This window comes from Phalacrocorax carbo, chromosome 10, assembly GCF_963921805.1.
Source record: "Phalacrocorax carbo chromosome 10, bPhaCar2.1, whole genome shotgun sequence".
NCBI lineage: Eukaryota > Metazoa > Chordata > Aves > Suliformes > Phalacrocoracidae > Phalacrocorax > Phalacrocorax carbo.
The window spans coordinates 16,548,804-16,563,396 of record NC_087522.1 but is presented as its reverse complement, the minus strand read 5'-3'; the positions used below and the strand labels follow the sequence as shown (position 1 = coordinate 16,563,396).

The 14,593-nt window shown below is 37.8% G+C and overlaps 1 protein-coding gene across 6 annotated transcripts in view; it reads left to right on the top strand.

The window, feature by feature from the left end:
* Positions 1-14,593, top strand: part of KATNIP (katanin interacting protein) — a 69,373-nt gene that overhangs the window by 21,760 nt on the left and 33,020 nt on the right. For all 6 annotated transcript variants that reach the window (XM_064461989.1, XM_064461990.1, XM_064461988.1 and 3 more), the window contains 4 exons: positions 2,774-2,914; positions 7,703-8,600; positions 12,919-13,656; positions 14,198-14,406. In XM_064461989.1, coding sequence (XP_064318059.1) covers positions 2,774-2,914; positions 7,703-8,600; positions 12,919-13,656; positions 14,198-14,406 — 1,986 coding nt within the window. The remainder of the gene's footprint in view (positions 1-2,773; positions 2,915-7,702; positions 8,601-12,918; positions 13,657-14,197; positions 14,407-14,593) is intronic.

Here is a 14,593-nt window from a genome sequence, read left to right as displayed (position 1 = left end):
CTCTCTTGAAGCTGGAAAGGCGTTGCATCAGAGAAGATGCAATCTGGACAGGGAATATGGTCTTAGAATGTGGATATGTGATAACTGAACTGCAGACTCTTTCAGAAGTCAAAGCAGCATTTCCAGTTTGTGTAGATTTCAGATCATACGGGAAAGCTTTTGTGTGCATTTGAAAAAAATAACAAATTAATGAATCTTCTAGGAACTAATATTTTCAACAGAATGAAAACTAATATAAAAACTTACTTTGTGGAAAAGTCACTTTAGTGTGGTTAAAACACTTCCATCTTTGATCATTTAGGTGTACATTTGTCTTTGAGAATAGACATACTTGAAGATCAGGGATTTTATTTATTTGTTAGTTTATTTATTACTCTTGCAGACTTTTAAGAACACTTAAATTGCCTCTTGCCTTGTATTCCTTGATATGCTGTAAAAGAAAAAAATGCCTGGCAGAACATTAGGTGCTCTTAACTAAGGAAATGGTACCTGATGGGATATAATGCTTAATAAGGCATAGATTAGGCATCATATTGAAATTGTTTTTCGTAAACCTTTTTGATTCTTATAGGCATATGTAGGTCCTTTAAACCTCAGAGTAACAAGGACCGGTAACTGTAATTCTAGAAGTACATAACAATGGTATTTCTTCACAATGGTGAACTTTCAGACCCATGTCATTCCTCTTCACAGTGCTCAAGCCTTCCTTTACTCTCCATCAGGTATACCTTCAGTGCCACAAAAAGCAGTGTCGGCGCCAGTCTCCCACAAAATCTAAGATCAAAGGTTCCCACTCTCACTTTTTTCCTTGATCCAGTACAAGTGTAATTCCTACCCCAACATATCAGGTTTCACTCTGATGGTTCAAAGAACTTTTGGGCTAGATTTTTCAGCGCTAGTTGCAAAGACAATAACTCCAGACTCAAGTACATCATATGAAGGCAAAGACATCACCATCACGCTTAGCGATAAAACATGAGAGTCCTCCAAAGTCTCATGAGTTTTGGCATGTATTCGTCAAGGTGCCTTCAATTTCTGATGTCAGATCTTTGACGTGCTGACAGAGACTGTAAGACCTGTGGGTTTGCGTATCCTCAGTCCTAAGCAGTTAATGCCACTGATAAAATTATATCTACAACTGCCTCTCACTCAAGACACAATACTCGCCCTGGCACTGATATGCCTTCTAGTGTTTGGGAGGTCATGTGCAACTTTACAGAGAAACTAGTGAGTAGCATGAACAGGTCTCTCTAGAGTCCATTTTGGTGCTGAATCTGGTGCCCTCCTGCAAAGGCACCTCTGGCACTGTGTCAGTACACACCAGAAGGTATTGATTTTCAGGGCATCAGGTCCTGACTTGAGGGGTCTGGAGATGGATCGCCTATCAGATGTTGTCTGCTGTTAGGAAATTATGTTTTAATCATTCTTGTTAATAGTATGACTTGAGTAACATGATCTAGCTTTGAAGTTGATCATGGAACTGGATCCACGCTGGTTTGAGGGCTATCCTTAATTTCTTTGATGTTGAGAGGCTTCTTCCATTTTTTATATAGAAAGGATGAAACCTGTCTGGCACTGTTTATGCCCAAAACCGACACTCAAAGCAACAACAGTCTCCCAAAGCTTTTTGAGAGGCCTCTGGGGCAGAGAACCATCAGAGCTTGGAATACGTAGATGACCACTCTGAGAAGTGGATCTGTTAATGATATCTTTGAACAGACTGGCAGAGCTCTGTCCTTACCATCATTAGGCACACCTCTAAAGTACTCGATAGGAAAGTTTTGTAGTTACTGCCTTCAGGAAGGACAGACTCACTTCAAAGTGAAACGTGGTAAAATACTGACTTTGTGTATGTGCTGTGTGACTGTATGTACTGTGTATCCTTGAAATAGAAAGGGAGCTAATTTATCTGCTAATCTCAGATCACTGAAATGTCTGCATGTATATTTCTTTTGTGCCCTCGCTCATCTCTGTTTTGGGGTAACATTCAGCATCAAGTATGTTAATATGCAACATTTTGATTTTGAAACTCTTTACTCCTTGCTTCTTCCTGAGCTGCCACACATCCTCTTTCTCCATTTCTGAACACGTAGAGGTAGCAGTTCTGAACAATGTCCAGTATTATGCATTCTGTGGTACTTTAAAATGTCTTGATTGTCAGTTGTCTCTTAAATTCATGTCGGGAGTTTCTGTGGTATCTTAGAAAATTTCTTAAAAATTTCAAGTGTAGAGTCCCATATATAGTTCTGAGGAATAGATCTGTAAGTGAAATTAGTTGTATGTGCAAAGCCTGGTTAAAATAGAGGCAGTGAAATAAAATTCTGTAAGAAGATTCCCCTCTTTAGAGGGCAAAACAGAAGTGTGAGCACTTTAAGAAATCATAAAATGTTTATACGGTGTCTGTTGTGCTCAGTGATCACCTCTGGTGCCCGCAAAGCTGATTAATTTGATTAAAATACACTGGGCTTGCTTTGACCCCGCAGTTACAAAGCATGGCAGACTGCCTGTCATTTATGAGCATGCAGATGTCTTACTGGGACAGCAAGCAGCTGACCTTTATTTAATTGTCAGGTTGTTGTGAGCTGTCTTACAGGCAGGAGAGATGGATTTACTGTTTGGAAAGGGGGTTAAGGTTTTGCTCCTAATGTAACAGATTTTATTAAATGGTTACTTTTCTAATCGATGTATATTTTTCTGCGGGCTGGTGAGTTAATTAAAATATGCTGCTTTAGGAAAAAAGTATTAGTGACAGACTGCTTGTATGTGTTTTTAGACCGCGAAGGAAAGCTTCCTTTGGATGTGCCCTTTCCATCCGCCCATCCAACTTTACTTTGTTATCCGCAATCTCACCCGGTCACATGACTTTGGTATATCCAAGATCAAGATTTGGAATTACAACACAACAGCTCCCTGTGTAAGTAGTCTTTTCTCAACTCCTCTGTATGTATGCTCTACCTTGCCTAGGGAAACTCAGTTTGATCTTCTTTCCAAAAGTATGAAATAAAAGTAGATACCATGTTCTCTAACAAAACAGGGAGCTAGGAGGGGTCCGTGTCTACTGTGAAATTTGCTTTTGCCTTAATTGTAAGTGGTAACAATGTAAATGTTAAGGTTTTCATAAGCACAGTTGGCATTTTCTTTCAAAGCTATGAAAGATCTCTGAAGACCTAGTAAAAGGCTTGCATATTCTGTCAGTTAATCCTTTACTGTGGTGAGAAATAAAGATACAAAGGTAAGTGCATCTTAATATTCAGGACTTTCAGTTGTTTTATCACAATATAAATAAATATATGTTTAAATATGTGTTTTCTTATGTATATAGGTATAAATAGGCTGACTGTTGCTCCATTTTGGTTTTGTCACTTTAATTAAAAATTATACTGTGTGTTCATAATAAAATAAGTAATCTAGTGTTACAAGAGAGACATCTCATGGCAGATGGTCCCTTGTTGGTGTGTTTGAATGTCACCACAGAAATTATTCTTATTTGTACACTGTGATGTTAAGGAAAAAATCCCAGGTACTGGATCAAAGAGGATTTGGTGTCCTGGATTATAAATAAGAGGCTTTATCCCTCTGGTTTTGCTCTCATCTATGCTCTTATATAAGCACATATGGTAATTTATACTATGGAAATGGCCATGGAAGGGACAGCTCAAACAAATTTACTATACCATGATTTGTATTTTTTTTTCTGGAATTTTATTAGCTCTTAAAATGTGGGTTACAGAATGTTCCGTCATCATTAGAGAGTGTGAAAGGGACTGCTGTTTTTGGAGGTGGTGGTATGATTTGTTACCAAACCTATTGAATATAATGCAGGAAATACACATAAATATATTTCTGTGTTTCAAGGCACTTTTTTTTTAATAAACCACTGTGAAGCAAGCTGTAAAATCCATTAGGAGTATAATCCCATGGATTATGGTGGCAGTGCAGCTGTCTACAATGACTAAAGAAATGTCTCGTTATCCTTAAGATGAAAGAATAATACAAAGCAGTTCTGCCTAATTCTGTAATTCGTCATGAGGAAGTTTTGTCTGAGAAGTATAAAACCGCAAAATATAATTAGCTAACAATTTTCTTCCTGGTGATGTAAATCCAGAGTGAGATTTCTGTGTTGGTTTTCAGTAATCATTCTAGCCTCCTTTTTTCCCCTCAAAAACCACATAAGTGAGAGATGTCCAAGTACTTCTTCAAAAAATAGACAAAAAATTAAATCAGGACAGTACTTTTAGATTATTGAAAATGTTTGTGTTTTAGAATTTGAGTCTGGAAGTAGAAAAAATCATGTGTCTGAAGGAAGGTGTAAAAGTCAGATTACATCATTGTCATACATTCCTTGATGAAGTCTATTACAAGGAAGGACTCAGAGAATGCTTCATCTTGCCTTTATTTACTTCAGGCGGGGTCTGCAAAAAAGGAGGTCATTTTTAGTCTGCAAGAACAGATGAAGTGTAAGTGAGGACACCCAGTTCTTTTCAAGATTGTCTGAAATATTCAGGCATTTTACAAATACTTGTTACAGCCTTGAAATTGCATCATTACTTGATGCTGTTAAAACTCTTTTCATAAGATCCAATATGATGTCTGTTGTATGCCTTCACAAATCTGTGAATGGAACTAATACTTAAAAAAAAAAAAGCATTAATATCTTAGTTGCTCTCCAACTGGATCATTTTCTCCTTCAAGTGATTGCCCATATGCATGTTCCTCCTGTGTGTATATCCATGTCCGTTCTCTTGAGCTGGAGATTTTTTTCAGTGCTGGACTAGCACTGGGGTGCATTGTCTGTAAGGATGCAGCAGCTTTGTTCTGTCAGAGTTAGGTTTATAGAAGAACTGTAGATTCAGTTCTTTTAGTTGTTGACTTCTTTTCTATTGCTGCTTCTTTTTGACTCTTCTGTGAGAAGTCAGACAGGAGCAACTTCGAGTCCTCTGTCCAGATGTAACTCACAGAAAAATGCCTCTGGTTTTAAGCTTTGTTCTTCATGCACAAATATCATTGAAATGGCCAGAAATACCATGCCTGTTACTTCATTTGAAAGCACTCTCCCAGCAGGCACCCTGTGAGGGCTGAATGGGCAAGCTGGGAAGGAGCAACAAGAGGAACTACAGAACTATTCCCAAAATCTTTAAATTTTTTCTCTCTGACGTTGATCGTACCTACTTGCTTATTCTAATTACTCTTCTGGGGGAAAAAAAAACCCTGCTTTGGATGAAGTATTGAGTGTTTGTTTACAGGGTGGCTCCTTGATGGAATTATTCATAAGGAAGGCATCTCTCCAACTTCGAGCTTGAGGGGAGTTAAACTCAAGCACTAGGAGAAGCTAACCATTCTGTCCATCTTCCCCACCACATCTGATCACTAAGCAACTGGAAGCTCAGAAGTGGGGTGGGAGGGAATGAAAAAGAGCAGTTCTTCATCTTGTGTCTGCACGTTTGTTCTTGGAGTCCCTGAGATCTATTCATGTTTTTCCTGTCTGAGCTTCAGTCTGCTTGTCACCACACAAAATTTTGGTGCAAGAGATTTTCATTAGCTCTTTTCTTCATGAGTAGATGGTTCTTCTGAGCTATTGCGTGTTATTAATGCCTGCCCCAGTTCAGTCTGTCTCTATTGCCTTAGAAATATCTGTACCTTTGGTTGGTTCATCTTGATACAGTCTGGACGCTACTCTTGGGGAAACTTCGTATGTTACCTATCCCAGACATCCCAAAACTTCAGAGAAAGTATGTACTTTCCCACTGACTGGAATAATAATTTTGAAGTGACTGGCCCTCTTCTGTGCTTGACTGGCCCTCTTTCAGGGAGAATAAGCTCCACCATCTCATTTTGTAATGTTTTCTCTGTCTACCTGTCATCTTCCGGTACTGGTGGGTGGGGTGGGATTAATTTAAAAACATTTTGTTCTTAAGAGGTTGGTGATTTTAATGTAAAAATATTAAATTGACAAATACTTTTCAAAATACATTTGTGTATATTTCTGTGGTTTCATACAATTTGTATCTGTTCCCGGGCAAAAACACAGAACTAAGGTTTGAGTATTCATAAGAGCAGTAAAAGCCAGGATATTCTGTAGAAATGTTGTCATTATCCCAAATTCAGCTGTGAATATCCACTATCTCTAGCATTTAAGGGAGACATTAACAGTACAGTCATACAAAGATTGAAAAAATAGCATTATTGAGGCATCCTGATAGTCTTGCTTTTCCCCATCATAATTTCAGGCCAAGCCACATAGTTAGTTTTTAATATATATAATTATTAAAGTGTTTTGATCTTCAGTTACATTAATCTAGCAGTGTCCTTGTTCAAGAGGAAAAAAAAATGTTTTATGGCCAAATGCATCAGTGCAGACTTACAGCACTTTATAATGCCCTAGGAGTAACACAGGCAGTCATGGCATAATTGCCAATGAAACTGCGTTTGTAGCTGTTCTCTGAGAAGTTAGTGAAGGTTATCTTTTTCTATCAGGAATTTGTCTCGCATTCCTACACCTACTCCCCTCCCTCCACCATAGCTTTCTTGTTATGCCTGCATATTCTGTTTTTCCCCCTGCGTAGGTCCATATTACATTTTTTGCCTCATACATGTTATTATTTGGAAAGCAGTAGAATGGAAGCTATAAAGATTTGTAAACTGTAAAGAGTGCATGCAGGAGTGAAGAACTGGAGACACGTGTACTTGAATGCGAAGGAGTAGCAGGTTTAGGCTGAGGGCAGAGGAAAATTTAAATCAATATTCAAAGAGAACTGACATCCAGGAGATGAGCAAGAGGAATGAAACTGAAGCTTCTTACTTTCATGAAAAGCTTCTCAGTTTCTATGAAAATAAGTAAAGAACAGAGAGTTTTTAGAGACTCTCTGTGATGGACGTGTTGCCAATATTTAGAGGGCAGAAAGGAGATGGATTTTGTCTCATCTTTTATATTTTCTTTGAAGATACCAGTATTTTTGTTAAGAGGGAGAAAAGGTTAGATGGAAATAATGAGAATAGAAAGAACATTAGTTCCAACTTCAATGGAATGAAAAAAATCAGGTTTGAGTGGCTGCCACAGAAAAAGAGAACATAGAGATAAAGTTGTGAGTGGCAGAGTTGTGTCTGAGATAAAGACCTTCTATTTAAAAAGCTAGTTAAGTGTTGGAATAAGCCATCAAGGCAGATTATTTGAAAATCATTAAAAACAGTTTTCTTCACAACGGTATAGGTTATTTTACTTTCTTCATTGGAAGGAGATGGACTGGATGATTTTTTTTTTTAGCATCCTTTCCAGCCCTGTATTTCTATAACTCTTTTTAGCTATAGTGGCTTTGATCCGGGTGGTTGATTGCTGTGGAACATGTCATGACAGTGGTGAATCTTAAAGATGCTGAAGCCAAATGTGCCTCTGGAATTTATATCCTGACCAAATATAATTATACTTAATCTAGGCTTCTTCGCTCAATCTTTTCTAAAGCCTTGTCAGCCAAAATGGTCCATAGTAGTGTCTAGCAAGGTTTTTAGATGTTTTAAATAAAATCTTAAATATTCCATGGTATTTTTCAGTTGTTTGAACTTTTGATTAAAAAGTAGTCAAAAGCACGTTACTGATACAAGGTTTTAATTGTTTTCATCTGTTTAATGATTAACGTCAGAGTTACACAGCAGTGATATCTAGTGCCTGAACAGCTTAATTGAAATCTTTGTAATTTTATTTTTGTAGGACCTTGACATTGGAGCAAAGAAGGTGAAGTTATATGTTGATGAGAACCTTGTATTTGATGGTGAATTAGAGAGAGCCTCTGGAGATCTCCTCACTGACCATAGCACTACAATTGATCTTACAGATCACAAGCGAGATATCTCTGTGTATTCAGGTGAAAGGGAAGAAGTAAATGCACCTACAGTCACAGAGAAGAAAGCACACCTACATTTTAAATGCTTACAGTCAAACAGTACTTCACTAAACTGGGAATCTCTGCCAGAAGAAAATCTTCTTGAGCATAAGATGAACTCAGTCAGCTTTACAAAGGAAAAATTGGCTGAGTTAGAGGATGATCTAAAAATGTTACCTTCTCAAGTTTGTGTAAAAGATGCCAAAGAGAATGAAACTGTTCTAGCAGTTATGGAGCATGTTCAATCTGATGATGAAGACCTTAATCTGAGCGAGCAAATGGAAAAGCTAACAGGAAGAAAACTGTCTGATTCTACAGGTGCAATTCCTTCTTGGTTACGGTCATCCTCCCAATTAACAGAGAATAACCAAGTTACTTCCAGTAAACAGAAGCCTCCCTGGCTTGCTACAGAACATGGTTTAGGCTTGAGATTTCAAACGCAGTCAGATGGAATAATGAAAAACTTTTCAGATCTGACTAATGAGGATGTCAAATGTGAGAGAAATGAGCTGGGAAGATCCAGTAGTAGAAATGCAAATGGAGATGAGAGATCACAAATGCTAACCAGAAAGGATGGTGGTGTGGGCTTGGACATTTCGGAGCAACTTTCTAACAAAAATTGCTGCAGCTTACAGTACCCTACAAGTGGAAGGAGAAGTGTCAGATATGTAAAAAAGGAGGGTTTAAACACTATAAATCTTGGAGAAGATTATTCTGCACGCAAAGGTAAGAGCTCACAATAGCAACCTTAGTGCATGTGCTGACATGTTCTCCATTTTGCAGAAACACAGAATCATTTAGGTTGGAAGGGACTTCTTGAGATTCCCAGAGGTATAGACAGTGGGATTTTATTTGTGGTGTTCGCAGTATTCACTTTTTCTCATTCGTACTATGAAAATGCTCGCAGTGTCTCTCCTCATTCTATATCTGACAGGAAATGCTCTTTTTCTGAAAAATTTACATTGTGAGTTAGTGTTTTTAAATTTATTTGGAGAATACCGAAGACTAAATTTCAGTAAATTATATTGTAAAATTTGACAGCAAATGCTTGCTAATATCAATGAAAATCTGCAAAAAGATAAAGAAGAGTGTGCCGTCAAGTTAGTGAGTAAATTTACAGTTTATTTATGTAGTAGGTTTTGTGCCTTTCTCAGTGACAATATATGCTAAATATATTTATTCAGAGTAAATGGAAACCTGCTCTTATTTTCCCTCTTCACTCATTGCATTACCTACCTCTTTCAAATCTCTCCCTCAGACATCTCTGCTCATTTATGAAGAGTTTTCTAGTAAATTTAGCTGTTACCTTGTCCATGCTTTTGATTATCCTTGTCATCCTTCTCCAAACCTTTTTTAGTTTGCCTGGATCCTGTTGGAGGTGAGGGACCCAGATTTGTGTAGTTGTGTTCTGCCTCTGGCAGTAGCCAACAGCGTGTCTTCAGGGAAGAGTGTGAGAACTGGGCAAGTTCTGAAGTCCTTTGGCATTCTGTAATTCTTCAGCATTCAATAACTTGTCTCAAATGAAGACAGTCTGCCAGAACGAGGACAACAAGGCCCAGAGAATTGGAAGAAGAGGTTACAAAAACACAAATTGAGATTTTGGGTGTGATTTAGTAAAATTAACTATCAGAACAATTTACATGAAAGTGTAGCTTGCTGTATATTGTATTTGGGTGTTTACATTAAAGTTATGGTCATAAGGGACAGGAAGTATGCCTAAATGTAAGAATGACAGTTCAAATTCTACAGCAGCTATTCCATGAACTTTTTGGACAAAGTTGAAGAAAGTAGGTCTTTCTAAACTTAGAATGTCTGAATTTTTCCTTTTCTGCCCCTCTGTGTAGAAAACAGAAATTTTGTAAGTATGTCTGAAATTATACATCAAAGAAGAAAAAAGTACAGAAATAGTTGGAATAACTGCCATCTTCCCTTCACTCACCCACTCACCACAGCCCATTTGCTGTTTCACACATTTTATAGTATCTCTGTTAGATTAAAAACTTGTCAGCATTATGAAAACTGTAAATAAATCCCACCTTAGTAATTTATGTTGAGTTGTAAAACTGGTAACAATTTAGGAGTTTTATTGTAAACTATAAGATGAGAGTTGTTATGATTCTAATTACAATGTCCTCTAATTTTGCTCAGAGCAGGTTTTGTCATCTGGGGCTTAAAACTCACAATATGTGTTTGTCCCTGGGAAAATTGCATGTCATCTACCAGCTTTTGTTCTGTTTGTACTGTACTGTGCAGGGTAAAGCCATCTTCAAAGTGGAGCTGAGTGAGCATTAACAGGGAAACAATTTTAAGTGTTTCCCTAAGAGCAGTGAATTTTAATTGGTATGGGGCTAGGGGAACTGTGGTTTCCCGATAGCAGTATGTGACAAAGGGGAGGCTGCACAAGCTCATATGCAATGTCACAGCATGTCTTTGGTCATTAAATGAAGACTAATGAGAACAACAGAAATTAGAAATAGCACATACATGCATACTTGGCTCCAGTTAATGTTGCTATAAAAACATACAATTTTTCTTTGAAAACTGGTTTAATGTGCAAAGGAAATTATGGAAGTATGCTGATAAAACTTGCAAGTAACACATAATTTGGGGTATTATGAGTTAGAAAATTGAAGAACTGTGTAGGAAGATGAACTTGAGGATGGGAGTAATGGCAATGGAATGCAATTCAATGGTACTGCTTGCAAGGTCATTTGGGGACTAATAACAAAAAATTAAGTTGTAAGCTGAGTAATCATCAATTGCAAATGACCGAGGAAGAGAAGGATCTTGGTTGACTGGTTGATAACAGATGGACTGTGAAATGGTTGTGTGACGCAGGAGTGATTATAGCAATGCACTCCAAGCATGTATCAGCAGAGGCATTCCTGTTAGTTAGGGAAATGTTAGTATCTCAGCAGAGGCACTTGTGAGATGTCAGTTGGAAAACTGCAGTTCTGATCATCCATTTTCAGGGAAGTTGATTACAAAGTGGAACAGATACAGAAAAGAGCTTTTAGAATGATTTGAGGAATGAAGTGTGTGATTGCAGCATGGAAATATGGCTGCTATTTATAACTGCAGGGAGTAAAAATGAGATTAGCACAACAGAGGGAGAAGAAAGGTGTTTTTTTTTCAAGCTAGTGTTGTCCCAAAACGTAGTTTACTGAAGTTTTGAGAGGAATTGCATGGTGTGTGTTGCCAGCAGAAGCAGGGCAAGGAACTTGGTGATTCAAAACACCCCTCCTAAACCCACAGGGGAGATGCATGTTTGAGGTGTCATTATTTCTGGACTCTGGGACAGCATCCATTATACAATCCCCTCAGGCATGCAGAAGGCTGGGAATGCATCTGTGATGTCTGCAAGTGGGATACTCTTTATCTACATGCAGAGTTTGTTGTTCACATAGCTACAATCGAAATAATAAATTTAAATTCTAAAAAGAAATGCCAGACCCTGTAAGCCTTCAGCCATTTACCTCTGCTTTTGGGATATTCTTGGCTTTCCTTTCACAGCTCCATTTCTCCTGTTGTCATTCCTTAATGTAGCTAACAAACCTGTTAACCTCCCAGTGAAAATCGCTCCTATTGAACTGCTGTAGAAGTGTTAAGAGGTGTAACCTCTATACTGCTTGAAGTACTTAACACTAAAAAAGAGGGAAAATACTTCCAAAACAAGGAAAGCCAATGGATGTAAAATGCTCTTCTGTACATGCTTATCCTGAAATTTTCAAGCTTTGACATTTTAAAGTGGTAAATATATATACAGTATCTTCTTCCGCTAAATTATGAGGCTCTGGGAAGTACTGTTTGGGATCACCCACCCCATGAGTATCCATATGCACAGTGGTTTGAAGAAGAAAGTGACTTACAAATAACAGATGTTCTCTGAAATATATACCTTTGCTTCCTATCTGTATTTCCCGTGGGGAGGAGTGTCCAGGCTGGCCTCCAGCCTTTCGTGCTGGAAGACAACCCTCTTTCACGTGGTTTCCCATCTGCTTTAAAATGCTTATTTTTATCTCCCTTGTCCCCAGTGTAAATGATTATTGGCCATAGGTAGATTAGGAGCATTGCCTCTTTCCCAGTATTTCCAAAAACAAAGTTAAAAGTCAGTCTTGAGCAGTCTTTTGGGAAAACGTTATTTTGCATTTTACTGCAATTAGCATTTATTCTTGATAACCATTTGTTTTAGTATCCACTCAAGGACATTGTACAGCAGTAAAATCTAGCCCATGGGCCTGTAATTGTTTAGTACACCACTTGCTTTTCTTCATTTATTTGAAGGAAATACATAAGTGACAGCTTTATTGAAAAATCTTTGTTATTATCTGTTCTTAATTGTTTTGAGATGGAAATTAAGCAGCTCCTCAGTGCAGTCACAAGGAGACCATGGTTTGCTCTTATTGTGCCCCTCTAATTTGTCGCCCCCACTGCGTTCCCATTAGATACTTCGTCATTATCCCCCTTCTACATCTCACACTTGCTGAAAAGTGAGAAAAATGTTTGGATGTTACCTGCATAGAATGCAACACTCACCTCATCCTCCTTGTATGCTGAACCTACTACTTTTCTCACCACTTTTCTTTTATATGCAGGTGGCTGATTTTGACAGTAAGCACTAGCTTTTCTCTGTAATGCTTTAGAAACTTAACCAGTTCAGCCATTTCCAACTGTGTGGAAGATCATCTGCAGAAATGCAGATGATTTAAACTATTGTGACAGCCACACAATAAGTATCACTGGGCAAAATCCCGATTTCTTAAAGTGTTAAGTCAAGAATTTGCAGTCTCAAATGTAGTTGCATTTTTATATCTTGGCATGTGCTCTGCTCTTCAGCATTTAAAAGTGATAGTTTTTGCTTAAATGGGGAAAAGAAATTGGGACATGTAGCCTTCAAAATAGAGAGGCAATATAAAAGTGCTGGTATAACAGAATTTCATGGTGAGGGAAGATGAATATGACCAGCGTAATTCTGGAAAGTTGGTGTAGTGGTTTGCTTCCAGTCCTGTTTATGCATTAAATGCCTGTGTGATGTTGTTTTCAGATAAAGACTTTTCTGTCAAGGACATAGCAACCTCTAGAGCAGAGTGGCACAACGAGCAAGAGCACACTCTGCAGGAGTCATGGAATTCTTTGGTAAAGTTTAATTATTCCCATCGCGGCCGAATCTCTAACATGGATTTTCAAGGGGATATCTTCGATGAGTTTCTCCATCAACAGAAAATCAACCGGCCTGGAGAACATCAGCAAATGAGAAAAGAGGGACTACAAACACTACCAAAAAGGCAAGAAGAAGAAGAAAATTCTGTGGAGGCACATGATGGAAATGATTTTAAAATTCCTGTTTTACCTTATGGGCAGCACTTAGTGATAGACATTCAAACAACATGGGGAGACAGACATTATGTTGGTCTTAATGGAATTGAAGTTTTCAGCTCTAAAGGGGAGCCTGTTCAGATTTCAAAAATAACAGCTGAACCACCTGATATAAATATTTTACCAGCTTATGGCAATGATCCCAGAATAATAACCAACCTAATTGATGGGGTAAATCGGACGCAGGATGATATGCATCTGTGGCTAGCACCATTTACCCCTGGAAAACCTCACTTTATTTTTATTGACTTTGTGAATTCCTGTCAAGTAGCTATGATTAGGATTTGGAATTATAATAAATCTCGCATACACTCTTTCAGAGGTGTGAAAGACATTATAATGGTGTTAGATGAACAATGCATCTTTAAAGGAGAAATTGCGAAAGCTTCAGGAACCTTGTCTGGAGGTATGCTATCCTTTCTTATTTTCTTTGTGGAAATAAACCAAATACATTTCGTTTGTTTGTTATCACTTTCCACTTCAAAGCAAGCTGGCACTTTTATAGTATTTAGTCCTTTCAATTTCAAAATATAATGCAAACCCCACTAATGCATTCTTCACTGACATTGTGAATTTTAGGAGCGTATAGAGCTAATCTCTATTCTTAATGATTCTCAATAACATCAGAAAGTCACTAGACATTTAAAAGTTGCAGATTTTTACTTGTTTTCACAGATATGGTCTTTTGGAAAAGGTGATGGAGAAGCTTTTTTCCCATTTTCTTTTATATGTGTTTGAAATTTGACTGAGTTGTCTAGGCTTTTCTGCTGTGCAGTGTAAGTTTAAGAATGAACATACTAATTATATCAGTAGTCAGTATCAATTTACCATATATTATCTTTAAACACTACTGCAAATTAAATGTAAAGAAGGACTGAAAATAGTTTTTATCACTCTATATATTCTTTTGTATGGTTTCTCCATTTAATTCTGTATGTTGCCTTCAGCTCCAGAGCACTTTGGGGATACTATATTGTTCACTACCGATGATGATATTCTTGAAGCTATATACTGCTATGATGAGACATATGATGGAGAAATGGAAAATGCCAGTTCTTTGAGATACGAGGAGGAGCTAAAAAGGCCAACAACTGCTGATAGGGAGGGAGATGAAAGACCTTTTACACGAGCGGGGTTAAGAGCAGCAGATCAACAGGTAGGGGCCTCTATGTTCAGAACTCTCTGTAAATGTCTTTCTGAAACATGACATGGAAGTAGAAGACACTGATTTCTATGACGGACTAAAGCTCTGCAGAACTACTAATACAGCTATCTATTTTGAAGATTTTTTTTTTCCACCAGCTCAATGATTTATGCAATTATTTTAAAGCCCAAGAACTCCT